The sequence below is a fragment of the Sycon ciliatum genome, chromosome 2 (genome assembly GCF_964019385.1).
Source record: "Sycon ciliatum chromosome 2, ocSycCili1.1, whole genome shotgun sequence".
NCBI classification, from domain to species: Eukaryota; Metazoa; Porifera; class Calcarea; order Leucosolenida; family Sycettidae; genus Sycon; species Sycon ciliatum.
Genome location: NC_088644.1, coordinates 18,972,170 through 18,991,397, shown reverse-complemented (window position 1 = coordinate 18,991,397; position 19,228 = coordinate 18,972,170). Strand labels below are relative to the sequence as shown.

Here is a 19,228-nt window from a genome sequence, read left to right as displayed (position 1 = left end):
ACGCGACTCGACAGCCGGCCACCAGCGCAAAGCGTTGTAGGCTGCGGAACGCCGGCAGGGAGAGCGAATGAGACACTTCGCCGTGACCCAGGTGAGCGGCTGAGCGCATACATCTCGTAACCATGGTAACTAAAAAAGACAGTGCAGAAGCGAAAAAAGCACTGTCTTTGAATGAACAAGACGTTGGATTTAATAATAGTTCCTGAAAGTCACTCTACTTGGATTGGTTGGAACTAGCTTCTTTGCTAACTGTAATGATTTTGTTGAGGAGCGGTTTGAATTCGTTACTTTTCACGACAGCCTGACGCCAGCCTGACTTCTGGCTTGCAGTAGAGCTCTCCTTCCGATCCTGTCAATGGTCTCAGATTTGAAAGAAAAATACTCGAACAGTGATATTATTATTCTATACATCGCTTGTGGAAGGAAAGGGCGAGTGCTGGCAATCACTCAGTCTTCGCAAGTAGAGAATGTCCCTGCTGATTACCAGCTGAGAGACAGCTATTCTGTGCTGTGAAACGAAGGGACGATTCTTGAAGTGGAAGAACAATCGTACTAGATGTGATGATCTACTTGTATGCAATGTCACCCACAGTGTGTACAAACCTGTAGGCTAAAGCCGGTGTTACACTGGGGTTTTCTGGATCTTCAAAGCACCAGAAGTAGTATGTGTACTATTGAAAGCGCCCATTCCGTCTTGGAGGTGTGCATCACATTGACATTGTGCATGCGGTCTTTTACTAGTACATGTGTTTGGTCAGGGTCTCATCTGTGTGTGTGTCTGTCTCTCTGTTTGCTTGTGTGTCGGTGTGTGTGTGTGCGCGTGCGCGCGCATATGTGCTTATGTGTCTTCATGTGTGAGCAGTGTGTACTTTGAATGTGCCGTGCACAACTGTGTTGTGTGTGTATGCGCTTGCAATTGCCTTGCATGCGCTTTGAACATGTGTTCGTGTACGTGCTCCGCAGGACTTGTGATTTTGCCTGACCTTTGAAACCAATTGGACTGCCTGCCCTGGCAAGGGACTCTTATTGCCTAGCTTGTTGTTATGGCGGCATCAACAGTAGCACGTAACGCCACTCGACCTGTCGTTGCTTCACAGCGGCTGCTTTCTCGCTCCCGCTGTATCAGTTCGGCGTATTGCCCAGCTGCACCGTGTAGCCGTGTTCTGAAACAGCATACCGGTGCTCCCTGTGAGTGTAGCGGACACAGGTCGTGGCGAGTACACTGCGTCGCTGGTGACACACCATCACTGGCAATGCCCCGGGTCACGCAGTGCAGCGCGTCACTATTCCGCTCCACCGCTTGTCACAACCGCAGCGTTGCAAGGGCTGCTAGCGCAAGTGCAGCGTCTCCAGCAGGAACAGCGCAGCAACGGTGGCGGAGCACTGAGCCCGGAGCAGAGTCCCGATTGGCTTCCGCTTGTCATATGCTGTGCGCTGCGATCGGGTCGTTGCTCAGCACCATCCCTTACTTGCTGCAGCAATGTTCCCGTTACAATGCTTACCCGGGTGTAGCCAGCAACGGACTGCGATCTAGTGTATCCATATTCTCCACGTGTACATTGGCGCTTGATGACATCATCAAGTCACTGCTTACGTCATCGAATACTAAGAGAGATTTCGCACAGGCTGTGTCAGCACTTGAAGAACATTCAGAGCTGCTCAGGGATCACGCGCAGCTTTTTAAAGTCATCTACGCTGTCGTGCAAGTGGCATGGACAAGACTGGCGACCTGATCGTTGATCATACTCAGTTTCCGGACGACTTTCTGGACACTGCTGAGAGTATGGAGCGGAGAAGCTTCTATGGACGGTGCCTCGGCCTTCATGTAAGTCACTGTGAGAAGTAAGGTGACATTTGTATGTGTGCTCTGCGACCGTAGAGTACAATAGCTGTCCGTGGTCTTTTGGATACTCCTACCCGATCCCCCTTTGGTACGTCCATGGAGCTATAAAGCCGAGACCTCTGTTCGGCTGAGCTTAATGGGCCCCACCACCACATGCACACTCCATTATTCACCCCAGTGTCTGGAGATAATGTGGATTTTGTAGAGAAAAAAAAGAAGAAAAAACATCCGAGTTTCAAAACAAACAAACAAAGGTGTTAGCATGCCATGTGCGGTTGACGTTGACGATTTGTTCTGTACCATGCTCAACACTCTCTTTTTGCTGCAGAGTGCCAGCTCTGAGCCTTCTAAGGCAGTCATCATTCACTTCCATGGTGGAGGGTTTCTGGCGCAAACGTCACAGTCACATGTGCTAGGTCATTGGAAACAAATGGGTGTGCTTTGCTGCCACCATGCTCCATCCATTTCTCCGCTGCCGTAGCCAATAAAAAGATACTGTATCATGTGTGTACCACGGATGTGCACCAGGTTTTCATTTGGCCCCATATACAATAGTACAGTACTGCTCCATGACATCCAGTCGCGTCACTCAAGTACGTGCCGGGCGTTGCGCAGCCCTAGACCTGCGAACACTGGGCTGCGAAATGGTGCAAGGCGCAAACTTGACTCACGTGACCGGATTTCATTGAGCATCACTGTACATAATATTAGTATACCCTATGCATGTGTCTTCCTTGTGGTGTATTGTTCATGCAGAGCTATCTAAGCCACTGGGCCAACCAGCTCAACGTTCCCGTGGTGTCCGTTGACTACATGACGGCACCCGTACCCACGTGCCGTCAACGACTGTTTCTACGCGTACGCCTGGGTGCTGAGGAACGCCACCAGCCTGGGCACCACTGCCGAGAAAGTCATCCTGGCCGGCGACTCGGCCGGAGGTAACTTTGTCTTCGGAGTGGCATTCCTCGCTGCGCAGTACCAGCTTCGGAAGCCATGTCTGGTGCTGGGCGCGTACCCTGCTCTGAAAATCTCATTGGATCTGTCACCGGCACGCTGCCTAAGCGTAATGGATCCGCTGTTACCCATTGGAACGCTGCGGGCATGTTTGAATGCGTACCGGGGGAGTGGCAGGTGAGATACCAGTTCTTCTTTTCCTTGGAAATTTCACTGTATAGTGCATTCCTGGGATTAGCAAATTAGAATTGGCAAACGTTGGCATCTTTGGATAGTGACAGCTGATAAGAGGTGCATAGACTGTCACTCCAGTAAAAATTCCTCCGGTGCAAATAGGATTGCCCATTTCACAATAATATATACCCTTACCTTGTAATGTGAACAGTCGGCGTGGAGACAGTAACTTTTAAAATTATAGCTAACGTGGTTGCGATATTGGTGTGTGACAAGCAAGGTGGCATGAAATAAAAGTTAAACTTCAACATTAAATACCCAGGGTCTAACACCCTTTTCTCCTTTCATCGGGTGTGGAGTGCTGTTTCGACGACCCTGCGTATCCTTTCCCAGACCTCAGGTGTGAAGTACCTCACCTGTGAATCACTGAGGTGGATGTCCCCTAGAGGTACGCTCAGGGAGTACGTAAATACCAGTGTTTTACTACTCCCTCATACGTTCTACTGAAGTTTGACTGTATGCGACGTAGTGACAATGATAGGCGTTACATTACTTTGTCCACGCCAACGTAGGCACCTTCTCTGGGAGGTTGCTCAGTGCACCCAATGTGAGAGCTGTTCGCACAATATGGGACGGAATTGGCTGTAGGCTGCAGTCTCCCTCTGCGTGCGTGTGTGTGTGTGTCCACGTGTACTACGGTGAAACTACACCAAGTCACGTTCTTAGCACATCGACAATCAACTTTCACACTTCATGTCTTGTGCTTATGCAATGTGAAAGAACCTACAGTGCTGCTCAATGAAATCCAGTCGAGTCACTCACGTACGTGCTGGGCGTTGCCCTAGACCTGCGAACATTGGGCTGCGAAATGGTGCAAGGCGCAAACTTGACTCACGTGACCGGATTTCATTGAGCAGCACTGTACTTTAAAGTGCTTTGCTGTGACTTTGTCACTTTCTGGTTAGCTGTGATTTTGTCACTTTCTGGGTAGCTGTGATTTTGTCACTTTTTGGGTGGCTGTGTATGCTGTGCACAACCGGATTTCATTGAGCAGCATTGTATGGTTTTGTCACTTTCTGGGTAGCTGTGTGCACATCACCTCAAGCTTTGATTTTCATCACCTCGAGCTTTGATTTTCATCACCTGGAATTGAAACAAAACTGCGTCGCTTCCTTTGTCCTGCTTTCTTTATCTGATGCAACGTTGTTGATGGATGAGGACAGAGAGCTCTGTGACTAGAGGCAGGTGTTTGGTGGACGTGGACCGTGTGACTTGCCTTTGCCCTTGCTATAGTCTCCTTAAAGTCATCGGAATCCACTCTCTCAGTCTCTCTGTGCTCGCACTGCTAGGCTATGCTGTGGATGTACTCCGCAATGCTGATTGCTCTGTGAGTACCAGTTCATGGTGTTCTTCTCTTGTCCTGTCCAGCACGCCAGAGTATCACCCGAACACCGGTCACCTGTCACAGCTGCAGTCGGGCATCCACCAACGTCATGCCACCATCCTGAATGCTTCGCCGGCCTACCTCTCTCCACTGCTGGCCAGTGATGAGATGCTGCACAGCTTACCATCGGTTGCATTGCTGGTAAGCTGGTTAAAATCGCCCGCATCACATGCTTATTGGCACTATGTCATCGTGATTGTGAAATAATAATAATAATAAAAGCCACTATAGCACACATGGCAGTACGGTATGAGCTATGCATTCACATACCAGTAGCTGAGGAGTGCTAATTCCGTACTTATCGTATTGACAAACTGGCCTATTGATCAGGAACTGTCCGCAAATACACCCCTGTCCAAAACTCTTTCGAGAAGGAACCTTTCCGATGCCCCGGAAAACCCAAGCACTGCTATACCACACGTAGGTGTGTGAATTGTGACTAGATGCAATAGTCATGTACATGTAACTAAGTTAGGCAACCTTACAACATGTGCAATGTTGGAAGTGTGTTTCACCAAAAAGGAGACCTAGAGTAGAGAGTCTTCTGTGTAGTCTCTACATGTGACATGATGAGCATGTAAACAACCTAATTCTGAAGTACAGTCATGCACATGTACGTACTTCACAGGATCTGCTGGAGCCACAGAGTCAGAGGTCAGCAATGTTGTGACAGGCCCTGGCCTGTAGCTCTGGGTCTGGGTGTGATGTACAGTCAGATCTCACTTATCCGGATCCCTTGCGACCCGGAAGAAAATAGCTGGCTACAGATTTACAGCATACGTGATGCATCCAATGTAACCGGTGTTCGGTTATCCAGTTCCCTCGCCTATCCGGATATTTTTGTGGAAAACGGATGTGTGCGGTTAAGCGAGGTCTGACTGTACTGTTAGCATTTTCAAGCCTTACTGATCAATGCAAGGAGCAGTCTGTGTGTAATGAGTAGCTATGTCTGGAGCAGCTAGTCTGTGTGTAATGAGTAGCTGGCCATGTGAGTTCCATAGAAAATCGATTGTGCCTGAGACATATTGCGTGTCTGGGAAGGGGTGTTAATAGAGAGGTTAAGCTTTACGTGACACGAAAGTTCAGCTCGCGCGTTGGAAAACAACGCAAGTGACCTGCAGCTCACGTCGAAATTTGGAGGTTTACGCCTAATTTGACGTGATATTGCGCATCACGTCAGAAATAACGTGCAGCTTAACCTCTCTCTAATAGTCAGTCATGTGAAGTGTGCACAGAGCACCTTGGTAAGCACATAATTATAGATCATCTACATGTATGTGCTGGACCCTGCTAGGAATGGGAAGGTGGGTTACTAGCACCCCTTTCACAGAGAGTAGTGTGCAGTATGAGCTGATAGAACTTCCATGACAGCGACCTCCATTGGAGAAGGACCCCTGCTGTCTAGTGGAAGAGTTGCCTGAGGCTCAGCCGTACTTCTTATCGGCATCTTTGAGTACAAGAACATTTCAAAATGCTACATTATTGTGCTCCTTTGTGGGTGTTCAAGTAAGAAAGCTATGTTTCTTTGCCGATAGATTTCTTTGTGCTATGGGTCATCTCTTACTCTGTGTGTGTGTGTGTGTGTGCCAGCTAGTTCAGTTGGTGGGTACACTTATGCCTGATTGTGTTGGGTATGTTGCCAACGGGCTCGGCTGCTTGAAGGTGTAATGTTGTACTTGCCACCTTTGTTGGTTCCAGGGTTCATATACTTTCTATTTGAAGTATACATACCTGTTAACCATGGACTGCTTCTGGCTAGATTAACTCTTGTGTAATCGATGGTGCTAGTGATGTCTAAATCAGATCCAGCCTGATTTAGCCACCCGCACTAGTAGCAAGTATTACCTCCACTGGGGGCAGGGGTAACTGCAGTTGGATCCCAGGACGGATACCCTGATGCCGTCAATCCTTTTTCTGCACCTTGTCCACACCCACTTACTGAGGTGTGGTGAGCCCATAAGTGGGATCGTTTTCAACTTTTCAAGTCCACCCAGAGTTTTGGGGATTTCAGGGGGTGTCGGCCGTTGGGCGGTTCAATAACCAATTGAGTCATCTTTCCAAGATTCCTTTAGAGTCTCTCTCCCCTCTCCCGGGGAGACCCACGTGACCAGTTTTGGCAGTGAGCAACAAGTACAAGTACAGGTGTGTGTGTGTGCGTGTGTGTGCATGTCTCTCTCTCTCTCTCTCTCTCTCTCTCTCTCACACACACACACACACTCTCTCTCTCTCACACACTCTCTCTCTCTCCATCCGTTCTGTTGTACCTTTCAGCCAAGTTCGTTTGACCCCCTCTTGGATGATTCCATCGTCATGGCGCATCGTCTGCACGCATTCGGCAAGGATGTGACCCTACGCCCATTCGACGGAATATCCCATGGCTTCCTCAACTTCCACGCAGTCAGCCGCTTGGCGCAGCAAGCCACCGACGTGTGCATTGAGTTGATGGACGCAGCAATCAAGCAACACGACCAAGATGTTTAGTCGTGATACAAGTAGTCCCTATTGCAGAACGAGATGTCACCACTCATGCGTTCTCAGTGCAGCACCGGACATTTGCCCATTGGCACTCATTTTACGAGTATTGAACTATTTAAAAAAATACTTAAGTAAGGTCCATAATTAGTTTTATTCCCGTAGCTATGCAGAAGACATTACTTCAGTAACGTCTGGCGCTAGCCAGGGTCCACACAGCTTTAATTTGGTGTTTGTGTGTTTGTGTCACGCCTGGCGCTATCCCGTACTGTACCATCAAACACAGCTGGCCGCAATATTCAAATAGGGCTTTCAACCGCAAGATCATAACGTGAAGCAACTTGGAAGAATGAGTATGAATGCGAGGTGTATGGGGGAATGCATGTAGGGCGATAGTGCGGGTTCGAATCCCAGGTAATGCCCGAAAAAAATAGGAGAATTGAAAAATTTATAACATCCCTTTTCTTTTTTTGCCGTCATCAAGGCGGTAGACGGTGTCGTATTACCCTCGACCGTACCTATCCCGACCGTACCGTACAATCAAAAACGGCTGGCCACAATGCATATTCCAATAGGGCTTTCAAATACAAGATCATAACGTGAAGCAACTTGGAAGAATTAGTATGTATGCGAAGTGTATCGGGGGATGCATGCAGGGCGATAGTGCGGGTTCGAATCCCAGGTTTAATATGTCTAAAAACAAAAAGTAGAAACTTATAAGAATTTATGACATCCCTATGCTTTTTTTTGTCTCGGTCATCAAGGCAAAAAAGCATAGCGCCCTGAGCTTCCAAGCTCTCTCGTTACCAAGCATCAAGTTGAAGTGGTTTGGACATGTTGCAAGGTATCAGGATAGCTACTCCCACTATTTCTTGGATGGAATAGTGCCTGGTTCTTGGCTGCATGTAGTCTAGCCTATTTTGCACTAGCGTGACCCATGCTACCGGCATACCGACAGCTCCTAAACAAAAAATAATGCGGTGCCCACGTTATTGTTGATATAAATATGACTGTGGCTAGTAGGGTAGTGAGTCAACCCAGTAAAGAAATATATACCAGTTCTATGTGCGATAGTGCAGATCTGATACTTGCTGGATATAACATTGGAGGTTAGCGTCAATATGCACTTGGAACACTAGGGACAGTCCAGCCGTCCTAGATGACTACATTATCATACTCCCATCAGAGGGTGTACATGATTTAAACATACACACATAAAACGAGGCACTCAACTGTGAATGTACAAAGAGCCATGCGAACACGTAGTCTATGTCTTTTTCTTAGCCTTGGCGCGGGGCACCTTCGTGTGCGCGGATGCCCATGCCTTGAGGGCAAACAGCTTCTTGCCCAGGTCAGTCAAGTCGACACCAGCTAGTTCAACCTACAAGTACACCGTGTAAACACAGAGATAATACTGTGTTACATGTGTGTATCAAGACTCGCTGACTGAAGACTCACGAATCATGCATGCTCATATCACACGTGCGCATGCGAGACAGGAGACAGTTTGGGGAATGTCATCACACAGGAAAACAATACTAGCACATCGTTACACCACTGGCACTATGATAGGCATGTGACGTCACCCGGATGATGTGGATACATGAATGCAAGGGAATCCGGCATGTGAATACAAGAACACAGACAACAGCACAATAAGCACACAGCTACAGGAAACAACGCGAGGGGCAGTACCCAGAGCACACACAGGGAAGCGAACAATCACATGATCCGCTAGGCAGCAGCAGGACAACAAAACAGCCTAAGGACTACGAGATCTCGTATACTTAGCAGCAGGACAGACACATCCATTACTGGTCACATCAGCCGGCGGAGCACCCGCAACATACCTTGTCCTTGATAAGCTGTCCACGATTCTTAGCTCGTTCTGAGCGGAGGTTGATGGATGGGAACATCTTTACAAATTGAACATACCTGCAGAGGACATTGTAGGTCCACAAGAACTTGTCATAACACGAACCCACACATAGCCTAGAGGGATGATCCTTTCCACCAACGACTACTATTCAAGACTTCAAGTACCATAGTACAATACATGTCAGTAGCCTATAGCGATAAGCAGCCCATAATTAAGTTCTCCGTATTCCAGGAGGGTCTAGATGCTGCTAGATATCCGGAGAGCATCATCTACTCATGTACCGTAGACCAGAGCTTTATCATAGATATCAGTCTGGTTGGTGAGAACTGAGTAGGCGGGAAAGCACCTAGTACAAACCACTGCATCAAACTTTAAAACAAATACGGACACACACAAACGAGCGCACACTCATACACACAGGCACACGAATACTCATATACGTAGCAGTGTTCTGACGTACCTTGCTCGCGTGCTGTTGTTGGGCCGACTGCCGTGCGCCACACGCTGGTCCCAGATGAGTAAGCTGCCAGCACGCATGGGTACTCTCTGGGGCTGTTTGTACATGGGATCATGGCCATGCACAGGTATAAAGTTCTACAAAGAGAACACAGAGATCACAGGTAACAACCAACCATTTGAATGGTAAAGTAGTCGTTGTTGATGAAACCCAGCCAAATAAAACATCAGTACCCCGCAGCAGTACACAGACAACTGTCCCTGTGGGCAACAACTGTATGGTCCTGACCCTAGTTGAGCATGATAAGGCTGGATTTTGCTGGACATGACAGTAGTTTTAAAAAGCAGCACAGTCCCGGAGAAGGTTGCAGGAGAAAACAAGTAGCTGTAGAGAGAGTTTGTTTTTTGCAGATTTAGATTTATATTGCTCCAGGAATGGTCAAGGGTGAACAAGGGTCTTGTCAACTGCACAAAGGTGTTGTTTGTTGCTCGGACCGCGGTCACGTTCTCAGTACTGAATATCACACCAGCCTTGTCGCGCTATACATTGTGCCGTGGTGGTCACAGGTGAACGCGTTGGAGTGTCGCTTCTCAACAGAGCCTACAAAACAAAGTCATGGCGCGTGTGCCGTTATCACCGTTTGCATGAAGCCTCAGATGTCGCGGAGTGATTCTTAGTTTCTTACCTTGCCTTTCGCTCAGCTCCCCGGCAAGTTTTCCTGTTTCTGTAGTTACGTCATGACCAGTATGGCACTCAGCTGTGGGGTAGCTAACGATGAACCTAGTAGGGTGCAGAAAAAAAACACATATACATCATACATTAAAAATCCGGTTTGCATCAGCTGTGGATTTTTCAACTCCCATCCTCCCAGTCCCTGCAGAGAAACTTTGGTATAATTAGTCTGATGTGATATTGAGTCGCGTGATATTGCAAGATAACACACAAAATGTCACACATTGAGTGCCAGATTAGATAACATTCATATCACTTATGTAACATGGACAAATGTGGGCACAAGTTATGCGATTGAGTCTACCAACTAAGCCAGATTTTGAAGAGTCAGACGTGCACAATCCAGCACAAAACTGACAAGGAGCACGGAGACATTCCACGGCATGAAAGTGCCTTGTGCCCACATTTTTCCATGTTACAATTTTTTCTTGGCTCACCGTCTGAGTTCCAATCTCTTATGTGTTGAGTTATAGTATTCTTGAATTGTGTTCAGTTTATCATCATTATAATAAGGTCGAGCATTGAAACGATTGTTTTCAGAATCAGAATATTCTTTGAAATGCTGATAAGTAGTTAATACGTGTGGATAACACAAATGGTTATTTGTAGAGGTTATTCTTCTGGCAACTTTTTATTTCGCCATTTGTTTGGATAATGAACCTACCGTTCGCACAGACTGAGCTCACACAACTTCTCAGCTTCAAGGGCAGTCGTAACTGACTTCTTTAGTTTCTCCAGCTGGGTGTTGTGTCCTCCACCTTGTTTCATGCTGTCAAACTAACAACATGTGTGAACTATAACAAGGTTTATCTAATACTAGTATTGTACTAGTATTGGGTTTGTACGGTCTATATCCAGCCCACTGATAATGGTGCAGAGCCACTCCGTTTTATGTGTCTATCAGCACTGCTTGTTGTACTGTTGTGCATTATCATACTACTACGCATTCGTTCCTCATGTTGTATTCACGTCTGATGCGCGTAGTCGCGTACACTGCTTTCATTCCTCATGTTGTATTCACGTCTGGATGCGCGTAGTTGCGTACACTGCTTTCACTTCTCATGTTGTATTCACGTCTGATGCACGTAGTCGCGTACACTGCTTTCGCGCAATCTTTTGATTTGAATGTTTTTTGAATCTCCGCTTCTGCTTCGAGAGAAGCAGAACTTTCCTTTGTACTGCGAGATGATTTCGATCAGAGTCAGAGTAAAACATTATAATACAGTCTTCTAAAACAACGAATCGTGTGCTATCCGGAGGCATGTTCGAGTAAGAACAGGGTTATATAATAGTACTTGTCTGTATCAGAGGGTCCCGGGCATCATACAGGCGTAGGAATAGGGCCTTTGTAAATAGCTGCCGTTCTTTGCCAGTACGGTAATGTTTCTGTGGGCTCTTTTACCTAGGGTTTTTGTCTTTTTTTTGTGTTCCAATTGATTTTTACTTTTTATTTTTGTGTTTAATACTAACATTCATGCATTTTTATGACTTGGGGCTGCACGCGTGCTAGAGTGTACGTGAAGTGTGTGGGTACAGTGAGGGCTGCGTCCCACCCGCCTGTGTGGATTCACAGGAAGTGTGAGTTACGAAGTCTGAAGAAAATGTTGAACGGTCTCTGCTGGGATGACGACTACACCATAGCTCAGTGGTTAGAGCATCGCTAGCTACAAGCGAGGGTCCCTGGTTCCAGTCCTGGTGGTGACAGTCAATTTTTTGTTCAGACTTTTCCCGTTTGTCTCTTTCCCTCAAACTAGTGAAGATTCATGCATTTAAATTGATTTTTGTACTTCAAAATAGTTTACTGAATTTGAATTTGTTTGATGATATGTGCAATTCATTTTTCCCGCACAAGAGGCTTTACTAGTACTTACCTGCGGAGGCATTGGTTGTGAGAGTTACCACCTCACCCTCGCAGTTTGGCGCTGCATCCCCTCTGAGATGAACGGCTGCTGAAAATGTTGTTGTGACTGCTTTTGCTACGCTGCCTGCTCTTCTTGGCATTGCTGCTGCTACGAGTACGAGTTCGTACTGCAGTCTTCTGTCTTGGCAATTACTGCACTAATAAATAATATTGAAGTAATAATATTCACTGGTACAGTGGTAGAATTATTAGAAGTTGAAAAAGACATCATGATATTGATAATAATCATCGAAAGAAGTGAACATGAACCGCTTCGAACACACGTTCGGCAAATATTTTTCCCTTGCCGCGGGCCTAGCCAAGGCCGTATACGTAGCTGTAGCTCAAGACTGCACTCGTACTGGGTCACGGCGAAGTGTCTCACTCGCTCTACCGCCGCAAGTCTGGAGCGCTTTGCGCTGGTGGCTCTCGCGTGCGCGCACTCCTCGTTGCCATGGCGCGCAAAAACTGCCGCACTCCTAGACCAGCGTCCCTTTAGTCCTTCGCGATTCAAACAAGCGAAAGTAAAAAATCCATGACAGTTCTTTGAAATTATTTGGAGTCTCGGTCGGAAAAAGGCTCTTCTCAGCCTTCTGCAAAGAAGTGGCTGTGCCGGATGACAGACTACAGCAGAAAAAGTAGTGAATGTCTTATTTCGGATTAGCTTATTTATATGGCAGTCTTTTGTCGCTGTCGCTTTTGAGTATTTTCAGGAAGTTCGATTAACCCTGGGACATTCATGATCAATAATATTAATTCTTTATTATTAAAGGTTGCTATAATCTTATCCTGGAGAATTCTAATGAGGCTATCGCTGAACTCATCGCCGTCAGAAGTATTCATGTATACGTGTTGACAACTGAGAAGCTCAGAGAATGACGACGCCTTGTGCTGCACGAGTTCTCAGTGAAATAATAGCAATCGGGCGAGTACCAAGTCGTGTGCTTCACATACGTTCTCAGGATGTTAACGGATCTGGGGAGAAGAAGCCGCGCCCAATCTGCTATATCATTCCCGGAAACCCAGGAGCTTCATCCTTCTACCGAACATTCATGCAACATCTATGGGAATACAGCAACGGTTCAATGGATTTAATTTCTGTGTCCCATGCCGGGCAAGATCCTGGCGTATTGAAGAGTGAAGTTGACTGCACGGCATCATCACTGGCACCAAGCGATGATCTTTCTTGTGAGAACGACAAGGTGGTCAGTGACTCCTTGTTGAGGGAACAATCTACCTATCTGGCTCCTACCAACAGCAGCAGCAGCGTTGCAGTGGATGTAGAGTATTTCACTGTAGCTGATCAAGTAGATCATCATAACAACGCCTTGCATCAGCTGACAGAACCTAACCAACCTGTGATTCTAATGGGTCATTCCATGGGAAGCTATATCATCACTGAGATGTGCCGCCGGTATGTTAATACTGAAGTTCGGATTGTGAGAGCACTACACCTTCTGCCATGCCCAGCTTGGATGGGAAGAAGCCCCAATGGACAACGGCTAGGACCTATTCTGACAGGCTTTCATTCATGGATATGTGCTGCACATCATCTAGTCACTTTTCTGCCTCATTGTATTCTCCGGGCTGCTATACGCCTTCATCTTAGTGATGTAACTCAGGATATCATTGATGAATGTGTCGACATTGTTATGCACAGCATCACTGGTCCGAATTGTCGAGCTATGGTAGCAAATACAGCTGCTCTTGGTGCTAATGAAGTCAATGTAATGAAAGAATTTGACTTTGAAACCCTCCGTGTCATGCAGACGCGCAGCACCTTTCTTTGCAGTCCAGTGGATGGATGGTTCCCTCTCCACTGCATAGATGAGCTTCGTGCGGAAATTCCGGAATTAGACGTTCGGATTGTGGACGACATCCCTCATGCATTCTGTCTGAATAAGAACGCCGAGGTCGCAAAAGTGGCATGGAACTTGGTAGAACATCTTGTCAGCTCCTAATCACGATCACTATTAACGATAGGAGCACATCGATATCGATGAAACACAAGGGAAGGTGAACTAAGGATCATGGAACTCAGTATCCAGCCAGACTAAATCAAGTATCTATGAAAACCAAAGTGATCAAAATGAATGTTACACATGTTTTAGGTTCCACAGGCTTTATGCTCGGGGCCAAATCCTCTCTGTCTCTCTCTCTCTCTCTCTCTCTCTCTCTCTCTCTCTCCCTCTCCCTCTCTCTCTCTCTCTCTCTCCCTCTCTCTCTCTCTCTCTCTCTCTCCCTCTCTCGCATGTTCAGTAGCCGTGGTGATAGTAGAGATGGTGCTGCACATTACACATGTACTACACTACTGTGCCGCTAATTCTTTGTTTTTTTGTTCCTTTCAGCATACTACGTAGTTTTCTACTTTAGGCAACACCATTTTAGATAGGCTCCAGTTTCATCTTTCTGTTTCCGTCTTCATACTAGTTCTATTTGGTTTTTTATACTTTTCCCTAGCCTATGGAACAAGCCTCATTCCCGCTCGTTCCTCATTCTTCCTTCCAGTTGGCAAATGCTGGTTTTTATACCTTGTGTAATTGCTCAGCGTTATTTGCAATAATAATAATAATAATATGGAACAAGGTACCATTGCATGTACATCGTCTACTTCAAAGTAGGCATGGCACGAAGCTATCGACATGATCTTGGAACTCGCATAGATGTACTGTAAAACATGTAATTTTAGGTGCATTCAAATTTCGGTGCCAGGGACCTGCCAGGTTTCAAGTGTAATTTAGAATTAGGTGACCAGTGTTCCCTTCACATACAGTGCATACCGTAGTTCCGCGCATATAAGCCCATGGGCCTATATCCGGATATAAGCCCACCTCCGTTTATAGGCCCATGGGCTAATAAACCGACCCAAACACCGTAGTACAGCATGTCAGTGCAGACTACATTACCAGTACCGGTACCTATGGTAGGCGGACAACCGCGCACGGACTTGTACTTTTTCGCGTGCCAGCTGCCTTCAAAATTCGAATATAGGCCCAGGGCTAAAAAACGAACCATTATTACTGATTTATTTTCCCGGAAAATGCATTATTTCGTATATTACACCGAAAATTACATGTTTTACAGTACTTGATGCAAAGGATCATTCGGGGAAGTATGCACTTCAAGTAGTGTTTGATAATAGTATACTATCAGCCATTGCAATTGCAGAAGGATGGGCCCCAAATGGAAGTACCGTATTTCCCCGATTATAAGTCGCACCCCCATTTTCAGGTTTGAACAATATTGTTGCGATACAGTCAGACCTCGCTTAACCGCACACATCCGTTTTCCACGAAAATATCCGGATAGGCGAGGGAATCGGATAATCAAAAACACATTCTGTATGTATGCATGCCATATGCTGTAAATCTTTAACCAGCGATTTCTTCCGGATGGCGAGGGATCCGGATAAGCGAGGTCTGACTGTATATTCACTTCAGTAGTAAGTCATGCTCGATTTCAAGTCGCACCCCCTTTTTTACCCTGAATTTGAGTGTAAAAGGTGCGACTTATGATCGGGGAAATACCATGGATACGGTCCGCTTATGCGGCTATGTTAAACGCTTCAACTTCTGGCTGTTAAACCAACACAGTGTTTGCTGCCTGCGGTGTTGCTACTGTTCCTTCACAACCAGCACTGGTAGTGAGATGACGATCGGCAATACATGGGCATTATAGTCAATCATGAAATTGTACTGCAATAGTTGGACATCAGTTACTAACTAAGTTACTATTGCATGCTACTAGTACTAGTGGCACATCTATTGCTCTGTTAATCGAGAATTTTTTTACTTTTCACTGATCCAGAGCCAACCGACATACCAACAACCTCAGCCATGAAAGCTATTATAGTAACGACACACTGGATTGTGGAGCCGAAACTAGTCCAACTTCCAAATGCTTTGGCAAGAAGGTAGCCTTCCAACAGGTTGGCACACACACACACCACACACACACACACCACGCACACACACACACACACACACACACACACACACACACACACACACACACACACACACACACCACTACCACCACCATCACCACCACCACATACATATTTTTTTTTACACAATGTGTCCTTATACCCGAAGTCTCATTACATGTATATGTATTACAGTTAGATGAGACTTTGCTCTGGGCATAGAAATTCTGTCGTTAATCGCAAATTGTCGTTATATCCGCAGTTGTTATATCCACAGTCCTTATTAGCGAAGTTGACTGTAGACATACACATGAGTGTATGCGAGCGCCTGTGCACATCACTGATTGCCCTTGTGTCCCTATTTCCCGAGTTGTTCTTGAGTAGGTTTCAACTAACTTTCCTTGGCTGCATTGCGTTGTTGTCAATAGATGTGGCTTGATCAGCTGAGACATCCATGGTTTGAAATCTGTTTAAACACTTCAACTTCTGGCTGTGAAACCAACACAGTGTTTGTAGCTGCATGCGGTGTTGCTGTTGCTACTATTCCATCACAATCAGTACTGGTAGTGAGATGACGATCGGCAATACATGGGCAGGTAGCATAACGGATCAAGAGTCCATGACCAATTTGAGTTGCATACTCCTAGAACTTGGTAGAAGAGTGTGCAACTCTGATCTCGTTTTGGGGCTAGACGTGCGGTGCCGACTTCACTTTATCATGCAGCTACATCTGCATTATGTGAAAATCAAATACCGCACCCTTCTTGTGATTTGAAATCAGATTTCGTGCGGAACTGAAGTTCATGTACCGAAAACCTAGAGATTTATCTGCACTCGAACAAAAGAAAATCGGGCGTGCTGGTATGAAAAATTATTGGCTGCAGTGGGTGATGTAGGAAGTTTCATAATGAAACCAGTGTGCTGTGCCTGAACCCATAATCAGTATTACCCACAGTGGCATATTGTTAGTTCTGGACTCTTGGAATTATAGATCAGCAGTAGAATGATTGGTGTGAACAAGAAACATGCCATACTGCACGTACACAAGGCAGACCTACAAAGCAGATGTACAAGAAATGCAGCACCTTGCCAGAATGATGGCTTGAGAAAATGATTCAAACCCGACTTTTGAGTTTGTTATGGTCTGCAATGTGAAAGACATACTGTAGATCAAGAATATCTTGGCCAGCTTTTAATTTTGGAATTGGGTGTTTTTAATTAACTCCGTGCATGAAATACGCTGAGGCTGTGAAAAGGTTGATTATGCTTAACCAATCAATACGTACAGAAGGTATGGTGGGCAGCTCGTACTGTCAAACTGGTTGTGTATGTGAATTGACTTTGATGAAAAGTAAAAAAAATATTCTTGATTAACAGAGCAATAAATGTGCCACTAGTAGCATGCAATAGTAAGTTAGTAACTGATGTCAAACTATTGCAATACAATTTCATGATTGGCTATAAGTTGAGAATACTTCTCAAAAGCAGAGCTATTTGTGATGACGTAGTTCATGTTCAACTCCATACACTTTAGTCTTCAAGCCATGGAGCTCGCCAATGAGCTGCTTCGTGTGGCCAGCTGTTCGCTGAACTGCTTCTAAAACATCTGTATCACAGGCACCATCGAAATTGACTGTCACCTGTGCCACACAAACAACACAAATTACAGAAATTCCTAAAATTCTTCAACTCTAGATAGGGTGCATGCTGGACATCATGACTGTAGTGCATGGACTTTATAGTATAATACTGAGTCCAACATAATTATATTGACCTGAAAAAGACGAAAATAGTATGGACTCGCTGGGGTGGGCGTTTGCTGCGAAGTGGGTGCTTGCAGCGGACTTTATGGTATTGATATTCAACGGAATACCTGTCTGCAAATTGGGTACCGGTAGTCCTTGCATCACTGATCTATATCATATATCCCGCCATGTTCGTCCCCTCCTTACTTGTCTAGTACTAGTAACATGATCCTCATGAAGCGATAGGACAGTGGGCCAATACAGCAACCTATGTGAGACAGTGACCTTGATCAGGTGAAAAGTGCTCAATGCAAGCTCCAAATAACTAGCATAGCAGAGCCTTACCAAGTAACCACACGTATGCCCAGTGGAAATACCGGGTTGAGCTGTGTCTCTACTCAAGAGTTGCATTCACCTTTAAAATGCTATAGTAGCAATCACCAGCAACCTACCTTGTAAAGTTGATTCTCCAGGTCTTTAAGGCGAGAGCGTAATGACTTGATGTCATTAGAGAAGCCTTCTCTCTCCAGATTTCGGCGTCTCTCTAAGTTCTTGTATCGATCATTCATAAGTGCCAATCGTTGAGCCATGCGCTCCGCACGTTGGGAAAAAGACTGCAAGCATAAGTACCATGGTGAAAGAACATAAGCGCACATTTTTGAACAGATACATGCAGCGAACATGTACTTGAACATTTCGAGAATCTTCCAGCGCCTGCGCCTTGATCCTTGAGGGTGGGCGCATTCCTATGGATGCGGTAAATTCAGTCCGACAGAGTGTCAAGCGAACAAAGAATTTGTCTTGTTCTCATCAATATTTCATGATACCGTGTCGTTATACTGCACTACCTACCTGCTGGTTAGTTTCCTGCTTCTCTCTCATACGACTGTGCAAATCTTCTAATTCAGTACATTGATCACGATATGCTTCGGCAAGCTGTTGCTGTTGCTGCAATGCTTCTCGCAAGCGGTGCAACTCCATTTTGTAAGCAGTGCGCACATCAGTGGCTCCGGACAGCAAGTCTACATGAATATTGAAAAGAGGCAGTGATGAATACACAGGAGAAGACTGAACTCATGATGATCGACAACTAAACGAAATAATCTACACAGTATGCTGTGAGCAAAGGGAAGCAATGATCTTTGTTGAAACATTACAAGATGCTTCATGTTGCACATTTTAATAATGCCAGTGGTGTGTGCGTCTGTGTTGGACGGCAGGGCCTTTCGCGTCGAAATGTGGAAGAGCGGCATTAAATGCCAATCAACAGGACACACACACGCACGCACACACACACCATTTTTGACCTTTTGACACCCATCGCTATCGATGCTACAGCAGAAGCCATAGCAACTTGTGCTGGGATTGCACCATTCAACAGCTCACCTCTTTTTCCACACGCACATCACACCACATACTCTGGTGTGCACTGGTTGTTGGTAACCACCCAGGAGAATGAAAGAAAAGTCAGGAGACGGAGAAAAAGAAGAAAGACACGTAGGATCATAATCGTTGGGAATCGAACCCGCAACGTCTCACATACTACTGCACTATGTGGGCCATACACACACACACACACACACACACACACACACACACACACACCTCAGACCTCAGACCTGCCCATCGCGGAAGCGATGATAGCGAACAGCTATGTTAGACATAGCAACTTGTGCTGGGATTACACCATTCAACAGCTTGCA

At 45.9% G+C, this 19,228-nt stretch overlaps 4 protein-coding genes across 5 annotated transcripts in view; 2 read left to right on the top strand and 2 right to left on the bottom strand.

Annotated features, from left to right (window-relative positions):
* The first annotated feature begins 171 nt into the window (after nt 1-171).
* LOC135809048 (hormone-sensitive lipase-like) lies at nt 172-6,921 on the top strand. Its single transcript, XM_065322305.1, has 4 exons — nt 172-1,825; nt 2,600-2,974; nt 4,400-4,556; nt 6,687-6,921. Exons 2-4 carry the CDS (start codon nt 2,910-2,912, stop codon nt 6,894-6,896), a joined length of 432 nt encoding a protein of 143 aa, XP_065178377.1. The 5' UTR covers nt 172-1,825; nt 2,600-2,909; the 3' UTR covers nt 6,897-6,921.
* A 90-nt stretch (nt 6,922-7,011) lies between these two features.
* Nucleotides 7,012-12,064, bottom strand: LOC135809049 (putative phytanoyl-CoA dioxygenase). 2 transcript variants are annotated; one of them, XM_065322307.1, is made up of 5 exons: nt 11,827-12,064; nt 9,909-10,003; nt 9,227-9,360; nt 8,738-8,822; nt 7,012-8,268 (listed from the first exon to the last, which is right to left on the bottom strand). In XM_065322307.1, exons 3-5 carry the CDS (start codon nt 9,328-9,330, stop codon nt 8,155-8,157), a joined length of 303 nt encoding a protein of 100 aa, XP_065178379.1. In that variant the 5' UTR covers nt 9,331-9,360; nt 9,909-10,003; nt 11,827-12,064; the 3' UTR covers nt 7,012-8,154. The 2 variants fall into 2 exon arrangements, with proteins under 2 accessions (XP_065178379.1, XP_065178378.1); XM_065322306.1 differs by lacking the exons at nt 9,909-10,003; nt 11,827-12,064 and adding an exon at nt 9,457-9,564.
* A 367-nt stretch (nt 12,065-12,431) lies between these two features.
* LOC135809046 (lipid droplet-associated hydrolase-like) lies at nt 12,432-14,333 on the top strand. The gene has a single exon (XM_065322303.1). It carries the CDS (start codon nt 12,731-12,733, stop codon nt 13,814-13,816), a length of 1,086 nt encoding a protein of 361 aa, XP_065178375.1. The 5' UTR covers nt 12,432-12,730; the 3' UTR covers nt 13,817-14,333.
* A 2,409-nt stretch (nt 14,334-16,742) lies between these two features.
* LOC135809045 (coiled-coil domain-containing protein 77-like) overlaps nt 16,743-19,228 on the bottom strand; it is a 7,908-nt gene continuing 5,422 nt past the window's right edge. The window contains exons 5-7 of the mRNA XM_065322302.1: nt 18,378-18,547; nt 17,978-18,139; nt 16,743-17,420 (exon numbers count right to left, since the gene is read on the bottom strand). Of these exons, the coding sequence (XP_065178374.1) occupies nt 17,271-17,420; nt 17,978-18,139; nt 18,378-18,547 (482 nt within the window). The 3' untranslated portion in view covers nt 16,743-17,270. The remainder of the gene's footprint in view (nt 17,421-17,977; nt 18,140-18,377; nt 18,548-19,228) is intronic.

Bases quoted from the DNA above. Each gene is read 5' to 3' on its own strand.
- LOC135809048 (XM_065322305.1), top strand. From the start codon at position 2,910: ATGGATCCGCTGTTACCCATTGGAACGCTGCGGGCATGTTTGAATGCG. The intron at 2,975-4,399 runs GTGAGATACCAG...TGTCCTGTCCAG, and splicing joins GCGTACCGGGGGAGTGGCAG to CACGCCAGAGTATCACCCGA. The intron at 4,557-6,686 runs GTAAGCTGGTTA...TGTACCTTTCAG, and splicing joins TACCATCGGTTGCATTGCTG to CCAAGTTCGTTTGACCCCCT.
- LOC135809049 (XM_065322306.1), bottom strand. From the start codon at position 9,549: ATGTCCAGCAAAATCCAGCCTTATCATGCTCAACTAGGGTCAGGACCA. The intron at 9,361-9,456 runs GTACTGATGTTT...TTCTCTTTGTAG, and splicing joins TGTCTGTGTACTGCTGCGGG to AACTTTATACCTGTGCATGG. The intron at 8,269-8,737 runs GTATGTTGCGGG...GTGTACTTGTAG, and splicing joins GACAGCTTATCAAGGACAAG to GTTGAACTAGCTGGTGTCGA.
- LOC135809046 (XM_065322303.1), top strand. From the start codon at position 12,731: ATGACGACGCCTTGTGCTGCACGAGTTCTCAGTGAAATAATAGCAATC.